Source organism: Hyperolius riggenbachi, chromosome 9 (genome assembly GCF_040937935.1).
Source record: "Hyperolius riggenbachi isolate aHypRig1 chromosome 9, aHypRig1.pri, whole genome shotgun sequence".
In the NCBI taxonomy this organism is placed as follows: domain Eukaryota; kingdom Metazoa; phylum Chordata; class Amphibia; order Anura; family Hyperoliidae; genus Hyperolius; species Hyperolius riggenbachi.
This window is the reverse complement of record NC_090654.1, coordinates 162,506,202-162,530,078: the sequence shown is the minus strand read 5'-3', so window position 1 is coordinate 162,530,078 and position 23,877 is coordinate 162,506,202. Positions and strand designations below refer to the sequence as shown.

The window sequence follows — 23,877 nt, the reverse complement described above, 5'->3', positions numbered from 1 at the left end:
ATCTGCTTTGTAATGTAAATCTCTGGTATTTCTCACATCGATCTGTATGTCCTTCATATAGAGGAATGGATTATCAGTGACAGTTATGATTGATCCTGATTGTTTTAACACATCAGGAAGTGAGAGAGAGATGCAGGGATTGGGGAACTCTGGAATTCAGCTATTAGTGCAGAGCAGGGCGCTGGATGGCTGCGCTGCGGGACCAGAAGAGATGATTTACTTTGACATATGACCTCTTCTCTCTCCAAGTCATGCCGCCCTTCTTATCTTATCTAATTTTATCGCCCTAGGCCGTGGACTTTCTGGCCTTTCCAGAAATCCGGCCCTGTCTGCTACTAGATGATCTGTTTGGATATCAGAAGTAGTTATCAGTGGTAAATAAACATCAGAATAAACATGACCTTAAAACTTGGCAACGTCTAAGATAAAGTCAAGCTTAGCATTACATTTGAGCTATGTCTTCATTTACACAGCCTCTAATGAATATTAAAGTATTCAGCAAAACAGCATTTTTTATATTCTGGTTATTACTTTCATTAAGCAGCATAATGAATGTTGTTATAGCAATATTCATAAAACACCATTAGAGAATGTGCCATTCAAATGAACAAGTTTCTGCTTATTGGTTTCTTAATCAGAATGTTATGTCTGCAAATCCCAACAAGACCGAGAAAACGTCAATACAGCACCCTCCAGAGTATGGCATTACAGGTACCCAGGGGCAACATACAGCCCAGAGCATAATACTTCCTTTGTCCTTCATACACTTATACGTCAATTTATAGAAGAATGGAGAGGAGGACTAAACAGAGTACATAATACATGACTACCACCACCACAGAATATAGACAAGATTTTATGTTCCCATAATAACAATATCAAAAAGGACAAGTGACAACACCAGTGTATTTAAAGTGAATGCGGCACAATTAACTATGGGAAATACCATTACTGACATTTATTAGACGATGACTGTTCTCTGAAATGAGAGCAGATAGATAGAAAACTGGTTAAAGGACCACTGTCGCAAAAATCTTAAAATGTAAAATACATGTAAACGCATACAGATGAGAAGTACGTTTTTTCCAGAGTAAAATGAGCCATAAATTACTTTTCTCCCATGTTGCTGCCACTTACAGTAAGTAGTAGAAATCTGACATCACTGACAGGTTTTGGATTAGCCCAACTCCTCATGGGGGATTTTCAGGGATTTCTTTATTTTCAAAAGCACTTAGTGAATGGCAGTTCTTTATCCAACTGCCAAAAAAGTGTACAGTGAGCAGGTAGGCTGGCCAGCATCTTTGTATAAATCTTTTATCAGGGAGTATATTTTTATAAAGAATAAATGCCATGTTGACCACCCCCTATGGAGAGATGGACTAGCCCAAAACCTGTCGGTAATATCAGATTTTTACTGCTTACTGTAAGTGACATCAACATATGAGAAAAGTAATTTATGTCTCATTTTACTCTGGTAGAAACAAGCTTCTTATTTATATGTGTTTACATATATTTAAAATTTTAAGATTTTTATGACAGTGGTACTCTAAGGCCAGTATAGCGAAAGACAGGGCCGTATTTACACCTCAGGAGCTTGTAGGTACAGAGGTTCTGGCGTCCTAAACTCCACCCTCAACACAGGCCACATCGCCAGTTCACATCCATTTTTTCTGTTCAATCAGTTGAATTCCCAGACTGCTCTATTAGAGAAGGCTAAACATCACTAATTGTGTAAGGTTTATACTAATATCCAGCTATATATAGAGCTAAGAAGCATATTTGCTGCTGAAACCTGGATAATTAAGGTAAAAATGTGTATCTTGTACGCTACATAGAATTTTGCTCAGCGGAGACATCTTGTGGCCAAATAGTAAAATACACCTACTGACTTTAGGGGAAAAAAATAATATCTTTGTCAAGAAGGCATCTTATTATTAATTAATGGGCTAAAAATTAGTGATGGATGTAAAACTGAAAACAATGCACCTTATTGTCACCATACATTATAGTAGGGATATAAGTTTTACGTTGCAATAACCAGGACAAATGGGAAAATAAAATGTGTGGATTTTAATTATGCTGTGAGGTAAGGCTCTGGATCCTATTGAGTACCCATACCTCTATAGGCCCAGCCATTCTAGCTCTGTCCTCAGTTGAAGATATTTGACATTGCAGATTCTTCAGCTCCCAAAGCCTTCCTGACTGCTACAGCCTACTGGGCATGCAAGGGTCAGACTCCTGTGTGCCTAGTAGGGATGTGCTCATCTTCCGCAGCTGTCAGGGAGGCTGTCAAAGAGCTGTTCAACCCAGCTGGGTTGAATAGCTTTAATGGAAGACAGTACTGGAATGGCCGAGCCTACAGAAGTACGGGAGACTATGTGATCCAGAGCCTTCTCTCTACACAGGTAAGTAGTAATTCCGAATTTACTTTCGGGCACTTAAGGAAACTAAAATATAAACTAACAATATAAACAGATCAGGATGACAACAGAGGAGACTGCAGTAATGAGAGAGCAGTGAATAGAGAGAACTGATTGACACAATTTCCAAACTACAGGTTTTAGCAAACTTCGATTAAAGGACTTCTATCACAAAAACATTGCATTTAGAAATTCACACAGTAGGTATAGAACAAGCACAGGGCAATCGGAGGCTGTGTTTTTCAAGATGTATTTTAATTCTGATACAACATACAGTATTTAAAGGATAACTGAAACGAGAGGGATATGGAGTCTGCCATGTTTATTTACTTTTAAGCAAAACCAGTTGCCTGGCTATCCTGCTGATTCTCTGCCTCTGAAGCTTTTAGCCATAGACCCTGAACAAGCATGCAGCATATCAGGTGTTTCTGACATTTTTTTGTCAAGCTGCATGCTTGTTTCTGGTGTTATTCAGACATTCCTGTAGACAAATAGATCAGCAGGGCTGCCAGGCAACTGGTATAATTTAAAAGTAAATAAATATGGCAGCCTCCATTTTCTTGTCACCTTAGTTGCCCTTTAAAGGGTACCTGTACTCAGACCATTTTTAAGGGACTCCTCACTTCTGTTTTGTGCTATCCCTCGCCACCCCCTTGGCATATGCAGAGTGCACAGCAGATCGTTCACTCACCCATCCACGCTGCCTGCTGCAGTCTCGTTTTCTATGATGTCCTGCTGTGGTACATGTAATGAGAGGCGCCACTGCAGGACATCATGATGTCAGGTGGCGTGGATGGGTGAGTAAACACTCCATTGTGTGCTTTATCGCATATGCCAGGGGGGCAGCTGAAAACCGCATATATCACTCCACACTGGTGAAGGTTGGCGGGGAGAGAGGGACTCGGGTGTGACCACACTACACTGCTCATAAAATGTATTCACAGAGAAGCTGTGTGCTGAGTAATAAACATATCTAGTTTTCTTTTTTTTCAGTTGGATAATTACTGAAAAAAATATTCTTTATTAAAATCAGGCTAAAGTGGAAAAATTAAATCATTTTACATTTTAAAGTTTTTTAGTATGATAGATGTTTGGTAGTACGCTTATATGGGAGAAGTTTTTGGATCCTGTCTGCATACTTTGCTGAACGCTGCGTACACATTTATGATGGTTCTTGGCGGCTGGTAGGTGAACGCTCCACTGTTGTGGCATTTCTTATACTAGAGTCAGCCACTTATTTCAGTTTGTTTAAGGTAAAAGTTGAGGCAGGGGCGTAACTAGAAATCACTGGCCCCTCTGCGAAAATGAGGATGGGGCCCCCCATAGGCGCCAAATCGTAATGGGGCAGCTTTTCACTATAAAATAATCCTAATGCAGCAATGTTTTCCCAGAAATGAATCGTAAAATGGGCAGCATTTCACCATAAAATAATCGTAAAGTGGGCAGCATTTCACCATAAAATAAACGTAAAGTGGGCAGCTTTTCACCAGAAATTAATCGTAAATTGGGCAACATTTCACCAGAAATTAATCGTAAATTGGGCAGCATTTCACCAGAAATTAATTGCAAATTGGGCAGTATTTCCCTATAAAATAATCGTAAAGTGAGCAACATTTCCCCATAAAATAATCGTAAAGTGTGCAGTAGTCACCATAAAATAATCGTAATGTGGGCAGCAGTCATCAGAAAATAATCGTAATGTGGTCAGCAGCCAGCAGTCATCAGAAAATAATCGTAATGTGGGCAGCAGTTACCAGAAAATAATCGTAAAGTGGGCAGCAGACACCAGAAAATCGCCATGTGGGCAACAGTCACCAGAAAATCGCAATGTGGGCAGCAGGCACCAGAAAATAGCAATGTGGGCAGCAGACACCAGAAAATCGCAATATGGGCAGCAGTTACCAGAAAATCGCAATGTGGGCAGCAGTTACCAGAAAATCGCAATGTGGGCAGCAGACACCAGAAAATCGCAATGTGTGCAGCAGTTACCAGAAAATCGCAATATGGGCAGCAGTTACCAGAAAATTGCAATATGGGCAGCAGTTACCAGAAAATCGCAATGTGGGCAGCAGACACCAGAAAATCGCAATATGGGCAGCAGTTACCAGAAAATCACAATGTGGGCAGCATACACCAGAAAATCACAAATGGGCAGCAGTTACAAGAAAATCACAATGTGGGCAACGGTTACCAGAAAATCGCAATATGGGCAGCAGTTACCAGAAAATCGCAATATGGGCAGCAGTCACCAGAAAATCTCAATGTGGGCAGCAGACACCAGAAAATCGCAATGTGAGCAGCAGACACCAGAAAATCGCAATATGGGTAACAGTTACCAGAAAATCGCACTGTGGGCAGCAGATACCAGAAAATCGCAATATGGGCAGCAGTCACCAGAAAATCGCAACGTGGGCAGCAGACACCAGAAAAATCGCAATGTGGGCAGCAGACACCAGAAAATCGCAATATGGGCAGCAGTTACCAGAAAATCACAATGTGGGCAGCAGTTACCAGAAAATCGCAATGTGGGCAGCAGGCACCAGAAAATCGCAATGTGGGCAGCAGACACCAGAAAATCGCAATATGGGCAGCAGTTACCAGAAAATCGCAATGTGGGCAGCAGACACCAGAAAATCGCAATATTGGCAAGCAGTTACCAGAAAATCGCAATACGGGCAGCAGTTACCATAAAATCCCAATGTGGGCAGCAGTTACCAGAAAATCGCAATGTGGGCAGCAGGCACCAGAAAATCGCAATGTGGGCAGCAGACACCAGAAAATCGCAATATGGGCAGCAGTTACCAGAAAATCGCAATGTGGGCAGCAGACACCAGAAAATCGCGATGTGGGCAGCAGTTACCAGAAAATCGCAATGTGGGCAGCAGTTACCAGAAAATCGCAATGTGGGCAGCAGTTACCAGAAAATCGCAATGTGGGCAGCAGTTCCCAGAAAATCGCAATGTGGGCAGCAGTTAACAGAAAATCGCAATATGGGCAGCAGTTACTAGAAAATCGTAATGTGGGCAGCATACACCAGAAAATCGCAATATGGGCAGCAGTCACCAGAAAATCGCAATGTGGGCAGCAGACACCAGAAAATCGCAATGTGGGCAGCAGACACCAGAAAATCGCAATATGGGTAACAGTTACCAGAAAATCGCAATATGGGCAGCAGATACCAGAAAATCGCAATATGGGCAGCAGTCACCAGAAAATCGCAATGTGGGCAGCAGTTAACAGAAAATAGCAATGTGGGCAGCAGTCACCAGAAAATCGCAATGTGGGCAGCAGTTACCAGAAAATCGCAATGTGGGCAGCAGTTACCAGAAAATCACAATGTGGGCAGCAGTCACCAGAAAATCACAATGTGGGCAGCAGGCACCAGGAAATCGTAATGTGGGCAGCAGGCACCAGAAAAAACAATTGCACCTGTGGAAAATAAACAAATCACTCACCTGGCAGAAGTCTCCTCTCCCGGAATCTAACTCGCAGCTCCCCGACGATCCTCCTGCAGCACATCTCCCGCCTCCCGCGCTGACAGGCAGAGTGCAGGGCTACGGCAAGATGGCTCCCGAAGCCCTGTACTGGAGACATAAACAGTCTCCAGTGCAGAGGTTCGGCAGCCATCTTGCCGTAGCCCTGCTCTGCCTCCCGGGAGACTGCGGGCTGCGGGCAATGAACTGGCCCGGCATCTATTAGACGCTGCGGCCAGTTCCACACCCGGCTGGGGGTCCCACAATCGGGGGGCAGCAGCGCTTCCCCCCACACGGCTGGCGGGCCCCAGAAGGCCCCTGGGCCCCCCTGCAACTGATGGGGTTGCATCCCCGGTAGGTACGCCACTGAGTTGAGGGTTCAGCTAATACTTGGAACGGCGTATACTTAAGTATATACAGTAGTTGACTGCTCTGAGAAGAAGAGCTGAAATAAGAAGTTACTTGTCATTTCTGCACAAGTTGTGTGTGATAGCAACAGGCTAGGAGAATTATTAAAGCGGATCTGAGATGAAAAACTAACTATAACAAAGTAACTCGGCTATATACCTTAACTAAAATTTAGAAAAAAATAAATTTAGTTTACACAGCAAATCTAGCTGCAAACAGCTTCAGCAGTTTATGATTATTCATTCCTGTGATACAATGAGGGCAGCCATGTTCTGTTTGTCACATTACACACAGGCAAGCTGATAGCATCTCCAGCCCTCTGCCTGAGACAAATTCACCCCCTTTCCTCCTCCCTCCTCCCCTCTGCCTCTGAAATATCTGGCTAGTAACTTCCTCCTCCTCCTTCCCAGACAGAGCTCCAATAAACCCTTGCTACCTGGGACTGAGTGGTAAGGCTCTCTGAAAAAGCTGTGGGTGAGGCTTGTTTAGTTTATAGGGAGTTAGAGTATTACAGCAAAACAAAAAAAGTATTTGGCTTGAGGTATGCCGTATAAACTATATGAAAGGAACACAATTATGCAATGAGTAAAAGTTTATCTCGGATCCACTTTAACCACTTTACCCCCAGCCATACGGATATCTCCGTCCCTTTTTCCATCCTTTCATCCCCAGGGACGGAGATATCCGCACCTCCTGCGCTCCCGCCGCTGCCCGCTCTCCCGCTCTTGTGCACGCCTCTTCCCGCTCGCCCAGAGATCAATCAACAGGATGAACCGTTCCCGTTCGTTGATCTAAGCACCGCAATGATCCGCTGCTTCTATGAGAAGCAGCGATCATTGTGAAGAAAAAAAAAGTTTCCTAGCCTCATAGCACTTCCTGCAAGTGTCCTTCCGACGCTTGCAGGTCGCATACACAAAAAGTTACTGTGGCCATCTTGTGGCCAAATAGTAAAACTACACCCTAAAGCATTTTTCATATTCAAATACATAGTTTTACACAAAAAATTAACTCATTACCTCCCACACTCCCCAATTATTTTTTTTGTAATAAAAAAAAAATTACAATTAAAAAATACATAAATAGTTACCTTAGGGACTGAACTTTTTAAATATTTATGTCAAGAGGGTATAACACTGTTACTTTATAAACTATGGGCTTGTAATTAGGGATGGACGCAAAACTGAAAAAAAATGTACCTTTATTTCCAAATAAAATATTGGCACCAAACATTGTGATAGGGACATAATTTAAACGGTTTTATAACCGGGACAAATGGGCAAATAGATTTCATGGGTTCTAATTACAGTACAAACACTGTGAGATATATACAGGTGGGTATGGTCCAACCGAACAAAAACCACTAAACTCTATTTAAAGTGGTCTAACACCCAGCATTTCAACTTTGCTTTAAAAGATTGCTTACAGTTTATAAACTATTATGCCAGATTTTTTTTTTAGCAGAAATTCACTGAATGGATTAAACATGACATGTTAGTGCTACATTTAGCTAGAAATCCTCCTCCGTGCTTGCTTGTTTAGTTACAAATGTATCTATCTACAATGTAACAAACAAACACTGCTCTGAGAGAACAAAGAGGGCTTCCCTGGCAGGCTTTTCAAAGGTCTATTTGTATTCCAAATAAAGATACATTTGTAACTAAAAGATAAGAACGGATGCGGATTCCTAGTTAAATCCAACACTAAAATGTCATGTTTAACCCATTCAGTGAATTTCTGCTTAAAAAAAATCTGGCATAATAGTTTGTAAGCTGTAAGCAATCTTTTAAAGCAAAGTTGTAATGCTGGGTGTTAAACCGCTTTAAGAGAATATCTACAAAAAACTTTATTAATCATTATATCAAAACATGATCATTAAAAATGTGTGCCTCCCAGACCTCCCCGAAAAGACATCAACCCCACCTGATGAGCCCCTCCCTTGCCGCCCCCAATCACCCTTACCCAAAATCAGGCCCCTGATTACCCTGTAAACGAATAGCAGGGAAGCATGTGCACCTGCCCCACTGCAGAAACTCTATCGTTATTATGACCGTCTGAGCTCAGACTCTTCTAATTACAGTAGCATGCATTATTTACAAACTACGTATAATGGCCGAAAACGGAAAAATAATGAATTTTTCCCCACATTTTTTCCTATTTTCCCATTAAAACATATTTAGAATAAAATAATTCTTGGCATAATGTCCCACCTAAAGAAAGCCTAATTGGTGGCGAAAAAAACAAGATATAGTTCATTTCATTGTGATAAGTAATGATAACGTTATAGACGAATGAATGGAAGGAGCGCTGAAAGGTGAAAATTGCTCTGGTGCTCAAGGGTTAAAACCCCTCAGTGGTGAAGTGGTTAAGTAGGCTGCACAGCAATATGTACAAAACATTGCAGTGCAACCTCGCTTGGAAGATCAGAGTCTGCAGGGACATTAACCTCCCTGGCAGTAAGCCCGAGCTGTGCTTGGGCTATGCCGCGCAGGGAGATATCTCAGCCCCTGGTGGGGCGATTTTCACCATGTAAAGTGCTGTGCGCGCAGCTAGCACTTTGCTAGCTGCGCGCACAGATTGATCGCCGCCGCTCTGCGGCAGAAGAGGGCCCCCCCCCGCCAGAGCCCTGCACTGCCCGGACCAATGAGTTCCGGGCAGCGCTATGGGCTGGATCGAGTGCGCCTGACGTCAGGACGTCGGCTGACGTCCATGACGTCATGCCGATCGTCGTCATGGCGACAGGAGAAGCCAAACAGGGGAACGCGTTATGTATGCGCTCCCCTGTTTGCTATTGATGCCGGCGACGATCACACTAGAGGGCCACATGCGCCCTCTAGTGGTGATTCATGTAGCTACCACTCTGGTAGCTTTACATGAAACAAAAACAAAAAAATAAAAAAAAAAGTTTTTTTGCCCATTTAAAAAAAAAATTAACCGCCAGGGAGGTTAATAAATCTCCCCCTTTGACTTCTACAAAATGTTTCATCTCTTTTACTAACCATTTTTTTTTCACTTCTAATGAGGGCATTAGATGTTAAAAACCTCCCTCAGTAAGAGTGACGAAGGGCTTAATTCACTAAACGTACTGAAACATACTACACAGCCTGTGTTGTGCAACTAGGGCAACCAGTGTTATCTGGGTAATGCTCACATTGATAGGGTTACATGCGCTATGCCACACTAAGCTAAACTTTGGCAATCTTACCCAAGTTTGGGGAATTTGACCCAAAACGTCTAACCACAAAGCTGTCCAGTTAAATGTAACTTATTGTTTCTTTTAAAAAGAATTAGGAGCAAATAAATCAATTTGATAATGGAGATATTGAGAAGAGGTAACATTCAGAGGTGCACCTACAGGGACATTCCTCTGACTTGAGAGACTGATGCAAGCAAGAATCAGGCTCAGAAAGTAGAAAAGGTAACAGTTGCATAGCAATTGGACGTCTGCAATTTCCAGATACAGTAACAATCAGGGGCGTGCCTAGGGTCCTTGGAGATCGGGGGCACCTGTGGGCAGTAGGTGGGGGGTATGTGTAGCGCATGCAGCGGCAAAATGGGCGTGGACATGACAGAAAACAAAGAGTTGTGGTCAATGGATTGTACTCAAAATGGGAGACTGTTAGCAGTGGGGTCCCACAGGGGTCTGTTCTGGGTCCAGTGCTCTTCAATTTATTTATTAATGACCTAGTAGATGCAGTAGTGAGCAATGTTGCTATTTTTGCAGATGATACAAAATTGTGCAGAATCATCAACTCTCAGGAAGATAGTGTCATATTGCAACAGGATCTGGATAGGATGGCTATATGGGCACATACATGGCAGATGAAATTCAATGTTGACAAATGTAAGGTCATGCATTTTGGACGTACTAATGGTCTAGCACCATACAAAATAAATGGGATACAGTTGGGGACATCAAACTTGGAGAAGGACTTAGGAGTACTCATTGACAACAAGTTAAATAATCGTACTCAATGCCAAGCAGCTGCAGCTAAAGCTAACAAAATTTTGGGATGCATTAAAAGGGAAATAAAAACTCGAGATGCTAGCATAATATTGCCCCTGTTTAACTCTCTAGTAAGGCCACGTCTGGAATATGGAATTCAGTTCTGGGCACCACATTACAAAAAAGATATTGCAGTTTTAGAGCAGGTGCAGAGACTAGCAACAAAATTGATGCGTGGGATGGAAGGTCTCACTTATCGAGAAAGGTTAGATAAACTGGGTTTATTTAGTCTAGAGAAAAGACGCCTTAGAGGGGATCTAATTAACATGTATAAATACATCAGAGGGCAATATAATACCTTGGCGGATGAGCTTTTTGTCCCTAGGCCTTCTCAAAGGACTAGAGGACATGATCTGCGCATGGAGGAAAAACGTTTTAGCCATTTATTTAGGAAAGGGTTCTTTACAGTTAGAGTGATTAAGATGTGGAATGCATTGCCACAGGAAGTCGTTATGGCAAACTCTATACCTGCATTTAAAGGGGGCTTAGATGCTTTCCTTGCGTTGAAAGACATCCATGGCTACAATTACTAGGTAATGCCTAATGATGTTGATCCAGGGATTTTATCTGATTGCCATCTGGAGTCGGGAAGGAATTTTTCCCTTTAGGGGCTAATTGGACCATGCCTTGTAAGGGTTTTTTCGCCTTCCTCTGGATCAACAGGGATATGTGAGGGAGCAGGCTGGTGTTGTACTTTATACTGGTTGAACTCGATGGACGTATGTCTTTTTTCAACCAAAATAACTATGTAACTATGTAACTATGCAGAGACGAGCTACAAAATTGATACGTGGGATGGAAGGTCTCGCTTACCAAGAAAGGTTAGATAAACTGGGTTAATTAGTCTAGAGAAAAGACGCCTTAGAGGAGATCTAATTAACATGTATAAATACATCAGAGGGCAATATAATAGCTTGGCAGATGAGCTTTTTGTCCCTAGGCCTTCTCAAAGGACTAGAGGACATGAGCTGCGCATGGAGGAAAAACGTTTTAGCCATTTATTTAGGAAAGGGTTCTTTACAGTAAGAGTGATTAAGATGTGGAATGCATTGCCACAGGAAGTCGTTATGGCAAACTCTATACCTGCATTTAAAGGGGGCTTAGATGCTTTCCTTGCGTTGAAAGACATCCATGGCTACAATTACTAGGTTATGCCTAATGATGTTGATCCAGGGATTTTATCTGATTGCCATCTGGAGTCAGGAAGGAATTTTTCCCTTTTTGGGGCTAATTGGACCATGCCTTGTGGGGTTTTTTTCGCCTTTCTCTGGATCAACAGGGGTATGTGGGGGACGGGCTGGAGTTGTACTTTGTACTGGTTGAACTCGATGGATGTATGTCTTTTTTCAACCAAAATAACTATGTAACTATGACATGCAGCGCGTGGGCGTAGCCATGGGTGGGACCAAATGTACATGAACTTAGCAGCGGTGTAAGCTACAGATAACGGGCCTGCCTATCAAAATATTGGATGGAGCCCCCTGTCCTTAATTTAGATAATTTACAATCAGTATAGGCATAGATCAAAGATATACGCACATACAATTTTGATCCGTCAATCACTGACCAATTTTACCACCCCCATGCAGTAAGTGGGCCAAGAGACAATGCATTTGATGAACCGAGCTAAAATTGGCTAATCAAAATTGTATGTGTGTACCAGGCTTTACAACTAATACTGAAGCTTAATTTGGACAAGACTGAGCTTCTAATATTCCCACCCCGCACAGTTGCACCCCTCCCAGATCTGCACGTCACTATTGAAAATACTACCATCCGCCCTACCTCCCAAGCCCGCTGTCTAGGCGTTATTCTGAACTCTGAACTTTCCTTTACCGCCCACATCCAAGGTATTGCCAGATCCTGCAACTTCCACCTCCGCAACATCTCCAAGATCCGCTCCTACCTGTCCCCTGACACCACTAAACTCCTTATCCACGCCCTTGTCATCTCCCGCCTAGACTACTGCAATTCTCTTTTATCTGGCCTCCCCTCTAACCGTACTGACCCACTTAAATTGGTAATGAATGCGGCAGCCAGACTGATACATTCTTCTCACCGCAGCGCCTCTACAACTCCGCTCTGTAAAGCACTACACTGGCTCCCCATCAGCTTTAGGATCAATTTCAAAATCCTGTGCTTTGCCTACAAATCAGTGCACAAGACCTGCCCAACCTACATCTCTGATCTGGTCCACAGGCACATACCAGCCCGCCCCCTCTGATCCTCCAATGACCTGCGCCTAGTCGCACCACGCATAACTCAGTCACACGCACGATTGCAGGACTTCACCAGGGCTGCCCCTACTCTCTGGAACTCTCTCCCACCAGCCGTCAGACTCGACCCCACCTTTAATACCTTCAAACAAGCTCTCAAGACTCACCTCTTCACGCTCGCATACCCCCCTACACCAGCACCATAATATGTTCTGTTAGACCCCCTCTCAAAAGACGCACCTGTTGTCTCCACCCCACCCTTTAGATTGTAAGCCTCCGGCAGGGCCCTCCTCCCTAACGTATCCAGCTTGATTATGCAATCTTACTCACAACCACCCCTCTTGTAGACTCGAACAGTCTCTATTTTGACCTATGACACTGTATTGTTATCAAATCATTTGCATGATCTTGTTTTGTTGTGAGTTTCTGTATATTCTACCTGTATGTTAACCCATTTATCTATTGTGCAGCGCTGCGTAATATGTTGGCGCTTTATAAATACAATAAATAATAATAATAATAATAATACATACTGAAAGTAGCAGGAATCAGCATACAATACAGCTGGTTTACAATCAGTAAAGGCACAGAGTAACACCTTATACTGTACACACTGGAGGTAGATCAGCACACACAGTGCAGGCACTAGAGAACAGTTTATACTGTACATACTGTAGGCAGCAGAGATCAGCAAACTGCCACTAGTTTACTATCAGTACAGGCACAGAAAACAGCTTATACTGAACATATTGGAGGTAGCAGAGATCAGCACACACTGCAGCTAGTTTACTATCAGTGCAGGCACAGAAAACAGCTTATACTGGACATATTGGAAGTAGCAGAGATAAGCACACAGAGACAGCACAGCGCAGCAGACAGGCCCAGCCAGCCCCAGGTGCTTTTTGGCTACTGGCTACTACTACTGCGCTGGCTGTGTGGCTAGCTGGCTCTGGCTGCACTCTCTCCCCTCCCAACCCCCCACCTGGCTAGTGGCTGCTACTACTACTGGGCTGGCTGTGTGGCTAGCATCAATAGGAAAAACAGTTGAGTCAGGCACTGCAGTGATTGCTGTTTTAATGGTGTTTCAGGTTAGAGTAAATCACCATAGTTGTATCAAAAATTGTGACATTTAAAAGGTAGGTACAAAACATCATCATCAATGAAAAATTCGTCAAGTGCAAAATTCGTCAAGTGCAAGCATCTTGTGCATTTAAACAGTTGCAAGAGGAGGATGTCCTACCATGTCAAGTGGTGGCGGTGGTGGGTGCAGGGCAAAAACGGTAGCCTAACGGCTGTTTCGCACGGCGGTGCTTCTTCCGAGGCTGATCCACGTTTATACACATGAAAACACAGGCTTTTATTTCCTGTGTCATGAACTGGGGGCGGGTACGCTATGACGTATGCATTTCCGGCCGCATGCGTAAAAACGTTAGCATTAACCAGGCGTTTACGCGTACAAAAGAAAAACGCGTTACCGTACGCGTAAAAAACGCGCGTCAAATGCGAACCATGCATGTCAGCATGGAACGCATGCGGACGCGTAATTCCGTACGCGTGCAATCTAGAAAAGAGGCGTATTCACCATCTGAAGGGAGCAAATTTCTCCGAATTGCAAAATTAATCGCGAGAAAATAGAGGGGCCGTTTGAGGCTAACTGTGAAATACAGTGACTCAAACGTGCATGTGGAACGTGAGATTGCATAAAAACACCGAAAATGCGGGGGGGGGGGGAGGGGGGAAATAAAAAGGAGGAGAAGATTACTGGACATCGGGAGCAATTATTACAAGGATCATCCATCCTTGTTGCAAACCTGTTTGCGAAAAGTAGCAACATCTGAAATTGCATATAAAGAAATACATATTTGCTTAAGAAATAATCTCAATGCATAGATGGCTGCAGTTATGGATCTAAGAAACATGCCAAGTCATTGTGGTCGTTGAAACCCAATGGGCCTAGGGCTTCACTTTTAATAATCAATAACGACTCTTTTCTTAATAGGAGTCGAGAGCGATCTCCTCCCCGTTTGGGAATCATAACTTGTGCCAAACCACAACATTTTAGTACGTTTGGGTTGCTTTCATGTATTTCTCTGACATGCTCTATCATTCTCGTGGCGCCTTCCACCGAGAACTGGTTACAAAGATGTCGGCCTAAGGGCAACCACAGATGTCAATTCTGCTCCCACTGCCAATTTATGTGCACCGGCACGTTTTATCGTGTAGGTGCCTTGCAGTGGACAGTGCGTGACTTAATTACCTGTAATACTAAATTTGTGGTCTATGCTCTGTGGTGCCCTTGTGGCCGATTTTATATTGGTAAAACCACTCACCCCCTAAAAGAGAGAATACAAGAACATTGGCGTTCCGTTGAAAACGGTAAAGGCGCCACGAGAATGATAGAGCATGTCAGAGAAATACATGAAAGCAACCCAAACGTACTGAAATTTTGTGGTTTGGCACAAGTTATGATTCCCAAACGGGGAGGAGATCGCTCTCGACTCCTATTAAGAAAAGGGTCGTTATTGATTATTAAAAGTGAAGCCCTAGGCCCATTGGGTTTCAACGACCACAATGACTTGGCATGTTTCTTAGATCCATAACTGCAGTCATCTATGCATTGAGATTATTTCTTAAGCAAATATGTATTTCTTTATATGCAATTTCAGATGTTGCTACTTTTCGCAAACAGGTTTGCAACAAGGATGGATGATCCTTGTAATAATTGCTCCCGATGTCCAGTAATCTTCTCCTCCTTTTTATTTCCCCCCCGCATTTTCGGTGTTTTTATGCAATCTCACGTTCCACATGCACGTTTGAGTCACTGTATTTCACAGTTAGCCTCAAACGGCCCCTCTATTTTCTCGCGATTAATTTTGCAATTCGGAGAAATTTGCTCCCTTCAGATGGTGAATACGCCTCTTTTCTAGATCGCACGCGTACGGAATTACGCGTCCGCATGCGTTCCATGCTGACATGCATGGTTCGCATTTGACGTGCGTTTTTTACGCGTACGGTAACGCGTTTTTCTTTTGTACGCGTAAACGCCTGGTTAATGCTAACGTTTTTACGCATGCGGCCGGAAATGCATACGTCATAGCGTACCCGCCCCCAGTTCATGACACAGGAAATAAAAGCCTGTGTTTTCATGTGTATAAACGTGGATCAGCCTCGGAAGAAGCACCGCCGTGCGAAACAGCCGTTAGGCTACCGTTTTTGCCCTGCACCCACCACCGCCACCACTTGACATGGTAGGACATCCTCCTCTTGCAACTGTTTAAATGCACAAGATGCTTGCACTTGACGAATTTTGCACTTGACGAATTTTTCATTGATGATGATGTTTTGTACCTACCTTTTAAATGTCACAATTTTTGATACAACTATGGTGATTTACTCTAACCTGAAACACCATTAAAACAGCAATCACTGCAGTGCCTGACTCAACTGTTTTTCCTATTGATGCTGATCCAATGTGTGTATTCCATTCATCTGTCATGAGCACGCAGTATTTATTATAATAACAAGGTGGCCTTTAGAACATCTCTCCTTCTTTATTCCCAGTGATACGGGTACAGACTTTGTAGTGCCGGCAACCTTTTACTCTTTGAATCGATCTGGCTGTGTGGCTAGCTGCTGGCTCTGGCTGCACTCTCTTCTCCTCTCCCCCAGCCCCCCCCCCCCAACACTTGCAAATTGCTGGCTGCTAGAACCATTTACTGTGAATGTTGATTTTTCTTTTGGCTGCTGCAGGCTGCCTGCAGTGCCTGGTGGTCTCAGTCATCTGGCTCACTGGCTGGCTGCAGGACAGGTACCTTGCTTGTTGTCCAAAGGTGAGGTGGCATGTGGCTGTGTTGTGGGCCCAAATCTGGCAGCGGCAGGCCAGGTAGAGGGTGTACTAGTGTCCAGTGTTGGCGTCAGTCACTCTGGCAGTGGTACCAGACCTGAGTGGCACTGTGGGCGGTGGTGGGGCATTCTGGCTGTGTGTGGAGTCACTCTGTGTGGACGCCTGCTGGAGTTCCTGGGCCTGGAGGATGGAATCTGGTGGCGCAGCCACTTGCACCTGTGGGTGATGGTGGATGAGGCAGGGTGAGGTCTGACTGGTCTGTGGCGGCTGGATCTGATTTGGTAGGTCCGGAGTGCGGACGCCGGCGCCGCCAGTATGTGCTGCTTGGTCAGACGCCTGCAGGGGGCGGAGCTACTCTCGCTCCTCGGCTTCAACCCCCTGCTTTTTCCCCAAACTCCACGCCCCCTGCCAGGTTCTCCGCTTCTGATTGGAGCAGGGGGCGGAAGCGGATGTCGCAAAGGCTGTCGGGGGCCAGAAGATGCTGGCAGCCGCCGTATCAAGCGAACGGCGGCAGTGTTAACTGGATAAATTCGGGGCACTTGTGTTGGGCACTCCTATAGATTAGGGGCACCCTAAGGACATGTTGGGTGCACGGGCCCGCCTAAAATAGGGCTAGCGACGCCACTGGTAACAATTACCTAGTAATAATAATATAACATTCCAGAGTGGCCACAATAAACACATTAGTATCCCTTTCTGTGGCTGTAGTTACACTTTGAGGTCAAGTACATGTGAAATGAATATAAAGGTGAATGCCACATTTTCAGTGATGGAGAATTAGTTCCCTTATTACATTTTTATGTATAGGTTCTTCATACATATGCTTTACCGCCAATCCCCCATTAAACTATGCCATACATCGCAGAATAACTGGCTTGTGGCTCTAGGTATACAAAGCCTTGTACATGATCAAAATGGTTTGTGTTAATAATCTCATGTATGGATTGCAGAATGGCACACTCAGCATCCAGGAAATATGACATTACAGTAAAGCCCATTCTTTGTGATGTGCTGGGAGAGGATGGTACATGGAGTATATGCATATTGTGCGGTTGTGCTTCCTGTAGCTGTCTAATCTTTTGTTATTTCACATTGTGCAGAGACAAGGTTGTGTGGCATCAATTAGAATGCGAGGAACTGGAGAACATGCAGGCAGCATATTTTGCAATGAAAGGCGGAAATAACAATAACAACAAACCTGCAAGACGGCCGAGAATTGATGATTGGATTAATATGGTTTATGAGAACCAAGGGTTTTGCAGGTAAGCCTTATTAAAACAAAACTGTTTCAGAGCAAGTGAATCACCCAGAGAGATACACAAAGATCTACTTCTGTTCATTCTGGTGGCTACACAAAGGCCATGACCATGGTTAAAAGGTGACGTAACTCAGCAATAATGTAGTTCACATAAAAGAGCTTCTATGAAAATTCACAGTACAAAAAGGAAAAGCACAACTGTGAATATCTGTAATAGAAAGATATGGCATGGAGGGTTTTGGTGTGAGTGTGCATCTATTGGGGAGAGTAGGGGAATACATGACAGCATGATCACCACCTGAGATCCTATCTAGTAAGTATACAAAAGGTCTGACATTTAAAATAATTATTTCACTCTCGTACACTTAGTGAAGGGAAGACAGATTTTAACAAGACATCATTTAATCTGCACAAACTACGGTATATTGCTTCATCCCAGCTGCAAGGACCCTGATTTGATAAACAGTTTTCTCACTGGAGATGGTTCCTCACATTAACAAGAAAAATAGAACATACCATAGTACCATAGTACATACGAAAGTAACATAGGGCATTTTTTTTTATTAACCACCCTGGCGTTCTGATAAAATCGCCAGGGTGGCTGCGGGAGGGTTTTTTTTAATGAGCGGCCTTCCTTGTTTCGCTTACCTCGTCGCCATGGCGACGAGCGGAGTGACGTCATGGGCGTCAGCCGGCGTCCTGACGTCAGCCGCCTCCGATCCAGCCCTTAGCGCTGGCCGGAACTTTTTGTTCCGGCTACGCTGGGCTCAGGCGGCTGGGGGGACCCTCTTTCGCCGCTGCATGCGGCGGATCGCCGCACTGCAGCGGCTATCAGGCAGCACACGCGGCTGGCAAAGTGCCGGCTGCGTGTGCTGCTTTTTATTTGAGCCAAATCGGCCCAGCAGGGCCTGAGCGGCAGGCTCCGGCGGTACTGGACGAGCTGAGCTCGTCCAGACCGCTCAGCAGGTTAATGAAGGATGACAATTTTCTACTGTCGCTGTCCTTATGTGTCTCAGCACATCATTATATCTCAACAATCACACATTGTTTTGACACATGGGTGAAAAAATTACTGTATAGAGAAAATGTGATGGCAGCCATTGCAGACTAACCTCTGCTTGGTTTTAATGCTGATTATTTGTCTGCAGCAAAACTGAAACACATGTACAGAACGTAAAACAAAAGTGTATATATATATATATATATATATATATATATATATATATATATATATATATGTTTTTTTTTTAAAGGGGACCTTAACCCTGCAAGATAAAAAAAGTTTCATTTACCCGGGGCTTCCCCAAGCTCCCTGCAGCCACCCTGTGCCCTTGCAGCTCCTCGAGTGTCCTCCGGTCCTCGCTGCACATTAGTTTCTGGGAGTCGGCCCCTGGCCACTCGTATTCTTGTTCGCCTTGCTGCCGTCAAGAGTGTCCTGCATGGGTACAGTACGCCTGCACCTGCGCAGGATGCACGGACAAGAATACACGTAGTCGGCTCTCAGTCGAACAAAAACGAAACTAACGCGCAGGTGGGACCGGAGGACACATGAGGAGCTGCGAAGGCACAGGGCGGCTGCAGGGGGCTTGGGGAAGCCCTGGGTAAATGAAACTTTAATGTTTTATACAAATATTTTTCTCTTTCCAGATACAGCAAATGGAGCTCTAAAATAATGCAGAGAAGGGTTGTCCAACTCCAGTCTTCGGGGGCTAAATACTTGGCTGTGTTTTTGGCTGGACAGAACGATTTCACTTGGTCAAGCTTAAAGGGAACCTTAACTGTCATAAAAAATTTTTTACTTACCTGGGGCTTACCCAAGCCCCCTGCAGGCGTCTTGTGGCATCTCCAGTCCTTGACTATCCTCCATTCCTCCGCTGTGGGTTAGTTTCATTTTCAGACGACTGAAAGTCGACCCCTATTCACCCGTATACGTTTCCTTCTTCAAGCGCATCCTGCGCAGACGCAGTAAGAGAAACCTTGTACTGCACCTGCGCAGGACACGCTTGAAAACGGGAACACGTACGAGACGCATGGACAGGAGCCGACTCCCAGTCGGCCGAAAACTAAACTAACCCATGACCGGAGGATAGTCAAGGACCGGTGAGGGCACAGGACAGATGCAGAGGTCTTAGGAAAGCCCCAGGTAAATGAAACTTTTTTGTTTTGATGACAGTTAAGGTTCCCTTTAAGCTGTGGTTGACCAAGTAAAATGATTTTGTCCAACCAAAAACACAGCCATGGGTTTAGCCCTCGAAGATTGGAGTTGGACAACCCTTCTCTGCAATGTTTTAGAGCTCCACTTGCTGTATCTGGAAAGTGAAACTTTTTTTTGATGACAGTTAAGGTTCCACGCATCATCAGGTTTGGTAGAAGACAGGACAGGATCAGGCTTAACAGGAGATTGGCAGGCATCAGGCAGGACAGGAGACTGGACAGGATCAGGTCGAGCAGGAGACTGGACCGGATCATCAGGCTTGGCAGGAAACTGGGCAGGATCAGGCTGAACAGGAGACTGGCAGGCAGCAACAGGCTTGGCAGGAGACTGGAATGCATCATCAGGCTGAGCAGGAGACTGGAGAGGATCATCAGGCTTGGCAGGTAAGTGGACAGGATCAGAGTGGACAACAGGTTGGCAGGTCTCAGGCAGAGCAGGAAACTGGCAGGCATCAGGCGATGCAGCAGGCTTGGTACCAACAAGGCAGACAGCAGTTTTGGCACCATCTGGAGCGTTGGTAGCAGGAGTCTCTAGCGGCTGGGCAGCAGCAGAAGTCTGTGACGGCTAGGCAGCAGCAGAGGTCTGTGATGGCTGGGCAGCAGCAGAGGTCTGTGACGGCTCGGCAGCAGCAGAGGTCTGTGACGGCTGGGCAGTAGCAGAAGTCTGTGACTGCTGGGCAGCAGCAGAGATCTGTGATGGCTGGGCAGCAGCAGAAGTCTGTGACGCCTGGGCAGCAGCAGAAGTCTGTGAAGGCTGGGCAGCAGCAGAAGTCTGTAACGGCTGGGCAGCAGCAGAAGTTTGTGGTGGCTGGGCAGCAGCAGAAGTCTGTGGTGGCTGGGCAGCAGCAGAAGTCTGTGATGGCTGGGCAGCAGCAGAAGTCTGTGATGGCTGGGCAGCAGCAGAAGTCTATGATGGCTGGGCAGCAGATTGCATAACATCAGGTGAAACAGAAGACAGGAAAGCTTCAGGCAGGTTAACAGGTTGGGAAGCTTCCGACAGGGCAACAGGCTCAGTAGTTTCAGGCAGGACAACAGACTGCATAACCTCATGGATCTGGACCTTTGGCTGAGTACTTGGCTGGGCCGTTGGCTGAGCACATGGCTGAACCGTTGGCTGAGCGCTTGGCTGGACCTTTGACTGAGACCCTGATACACTTTGTGTGAGCTGGCACTGAAACTGTGCGAACTGGGCCTGTACGAGCTGGAACTGAAACTGTGTGGGCAAGATACTAGGTTCTGTATGCAGGTTTCTGTAGCTTGGATGCACAGTTTTGCAGATTGGAGCAAAGTCTCTGCAGGCTGGAAGTGAGATTCTGCAGACTGAGAACAAAGTTCTGCAAATGGAGGCAAAGTCTCTGCAGGCTGGAGGCAATATTTTGCAGACTGGGAACAACGTTCTACAGACTGGATGCAAACTTTTGCAGATTGGAAAAAAGTCTCTGCAGACTGGAAGTGAGATTCTGCAGACTGAGAACAAGGCTCCGCAGATGGAGGCAAAGTCTCTGCAGGCTGGAGGCAATATTCTGCAGACTGGGAACAAGGTTCTGCAGACTGGATGCAAAGCTCTGCAGACTGTGAGCAGGATTCTGCAGGCTGATTTGAAGTCTCTGCAGGCTGGAGGCAAGGCTCTGCAGACAAACAAATGGCTGGACTGGATTCTGGAGCATACAAAGTCTGCAAGAGTTGTGAAAGGAAGGCAAGAGTCTGTATAACAAGTGTCACAGGAACATTAACTGGAGGCTGCGCCAAACTGGAGTTGGGTGGAGGCTGCACCAGACCGGAGTTGAATGGAGGCTGCACGGGAGGCGAGGTGACTAGAGGCTGCATGGAAGGTGAGATGACTGGAGGCTGCACGGAAGGTGAGATGACTGGAGGCTGCACAGGAGGCGAGATGACTGGAGGCTGCACAGGAGGCGAGATGACTGGAGGCTGCACAGGAGGCGAGATGACTGGAGGCTGCACAGGAGGCGAGATGACTGGAGGCTGCACAGGAGGTGAGATGACTGGAGGCTGCACAGGAGGCGAGATGACTGGAGGCTGCACAGGAGGCGAGATGTTTGGAGGCTGCACAGGAGGCGAGATGTTTGGAGGCTGCACAGGAGGCAAGATGACTGGAGTAATGGAAGCTGTTGGAAAGTATTTGCGTCTGGTTTTGGTGACCACTCTGGAAACAGCAGGTTCTCTTGATATAGCTGGATACTGCCAGGACCAAGGTGTGGACCTGATAGCGGTTTGTAATGTTGCTGACTTTACAGGTTTTTTAACTATTGCAGGTTCTGAGTTCTGGACACAGGAAGAGATACATGGAGAATGAGCAGAAGGAGGAGAGTGGGAACAGGAAGACAGGATCTCACGCCAGGCATTAATCAACATAGAAGCAAATTCACGCTTACAGAGCTTATGCAGCATCTGCAGCATCAATGACTCAGTTGCACGAATACAGGCAGACACATACAATTCACCCTTCTCAGAGTAATATTCATAAAACCCTTGTTAGTCTCTCTTTAAATAACCATATAAGTGATCAATCTGATCAGAGTTAAAAATGAAATTAAATTGTTTTGTAATGGGTGATTGACATCTAACCACCCTGGCGTTCTGATAAGATCGCCAGGGAGGCTGCGGGAGGGTTTTTTTTAAATTAAAAAAAAACTATTTCATGCAGCCAACTGAAAGTTGGCTGCATGAAAGCCCACTAGAGGGCGCTCCGGAGGCGTTCTTCCGATCGCCTCCGGCGCCCAGAATAAACAAGGAAGGCCGCAATGAGCGGCCTTCCTTGTTTTGCTTACACCGTCGCCATAGCGACGAGCGGAGTGACGTCATGGACGTCAGCCGACGTCCTGACGTCAGCCGCCTCCGATCCAGCCCTTAGCGCTGGCCGGAACTTTTTGTTCCGGCTACGCTGGGCTCAGGCGGCTGGGGGGACCCTCTTTCGCCGCTGCTCGCGGCGGATCGCCGCAGAGCGGCGGCGATCGGGCAGCACACGCGGCTGGCAAAGTGCCGGCTGCGTGTACTGCACTTTATTTGGTGCAAATCGGCCCAGCAGGGCCTGAGCGGCAGCCTCCGGCGGTGATGGATGAGCTGAGCTCGTCCATACCGCCAGGATGGTTAAGCTGTGTAGTGGCTTTGGGCTGAGGATTCTGAATGAGGGTTAACTGAAGAATTTCTTACTTGCAGGACTTCTAAATAGGCAGCAATTAAGTCAGAAGCGGATTCATACTTGCAAAGCCTATGCGCAATCAATGACTCAATTGCAAGTAGACACAAAACCTTTACTTTTCTCACAGTAATAATTAATAAATCCTTCTCTATTCTTTCTCAGAAAATCAAACAAATCATTAATCAGTTCAGAGTTAAAAATTGAATGAAATTCTTCTTTGCTGGGAGACTGACATTGGGGCTGTTTAACCTCTTGACGACCAGCTAACGCCGATTGGCGTAAACTGGTCGTCTGCGGGTTACCATTGAAACTTTCCATTACAGTTTACGGAGGGTGTCTCCGTGAACAGCCGGAGAGCCGCCGATCGCGGCTCGCCGGCAAAATGTAAACACGCAGGGAAGAAATCCCCGCTGTTTACATCATACGGCGCTGCTGCGCAGCAGCGCCGTAAGGAAGATCGGCGATCCCCGGCCTCTGATTGGCCGGGGATCACCGGCATATGATAGGCTGAAGCCTATCCTACAATGCGCAGTACGGATATCCGTCCTGCGCAGCTCAGAGGGGAAGGGAGAGGGAGGGAGAGGGACGGAGCGCTGAAAATGCTGCGGAGGGGGGCTTTGAAGAGCCCCCCTTGCAAAACGCAGCAAGCCGGCGGCGATCAGACCCCCCCAGGAGGACATCCCCCTAGTGGGGAAAAAAGGGGGTAAGTCTGATCACCCTGGCTCTATCCCGATCTGTGCTGCGGGCTGGAGAGCCCACGCAGCACAGATCATAGGAAAATCCACTGGTCGTCAAGTGGTTAACTGCAGTGGACTGGAAGTGAGTGGCATTCAGAGGGTTAACAGGAGGTGTGCAAAATGACAAGCTTTCTGAATATGCAT

General features: G+C 45.7%; 1 protein-coding gene across 1 annotated transcript in view; it reads left to right on the top strand.

Annotated features, from left to right (window-relative positions):
- SUSD3 (sushi domain containing 3) overlaps window positions 1-23,877 on the top strand; it is a 329,743-nt gene that overhangs the window by 283,732 nt on the left and 22,134 nt on the right. The window contains exon 4 of the mRNA XM_068253639.1: window positions 17,465-17,626. Within this exon, the coding sequence (XP_068109740.1) occupies window positions 17,465-17,626 (162 nt within the window). The remainder of the gene's footprint in view (window positions 1-17,464; window positions 17,627-23,877) is intronic.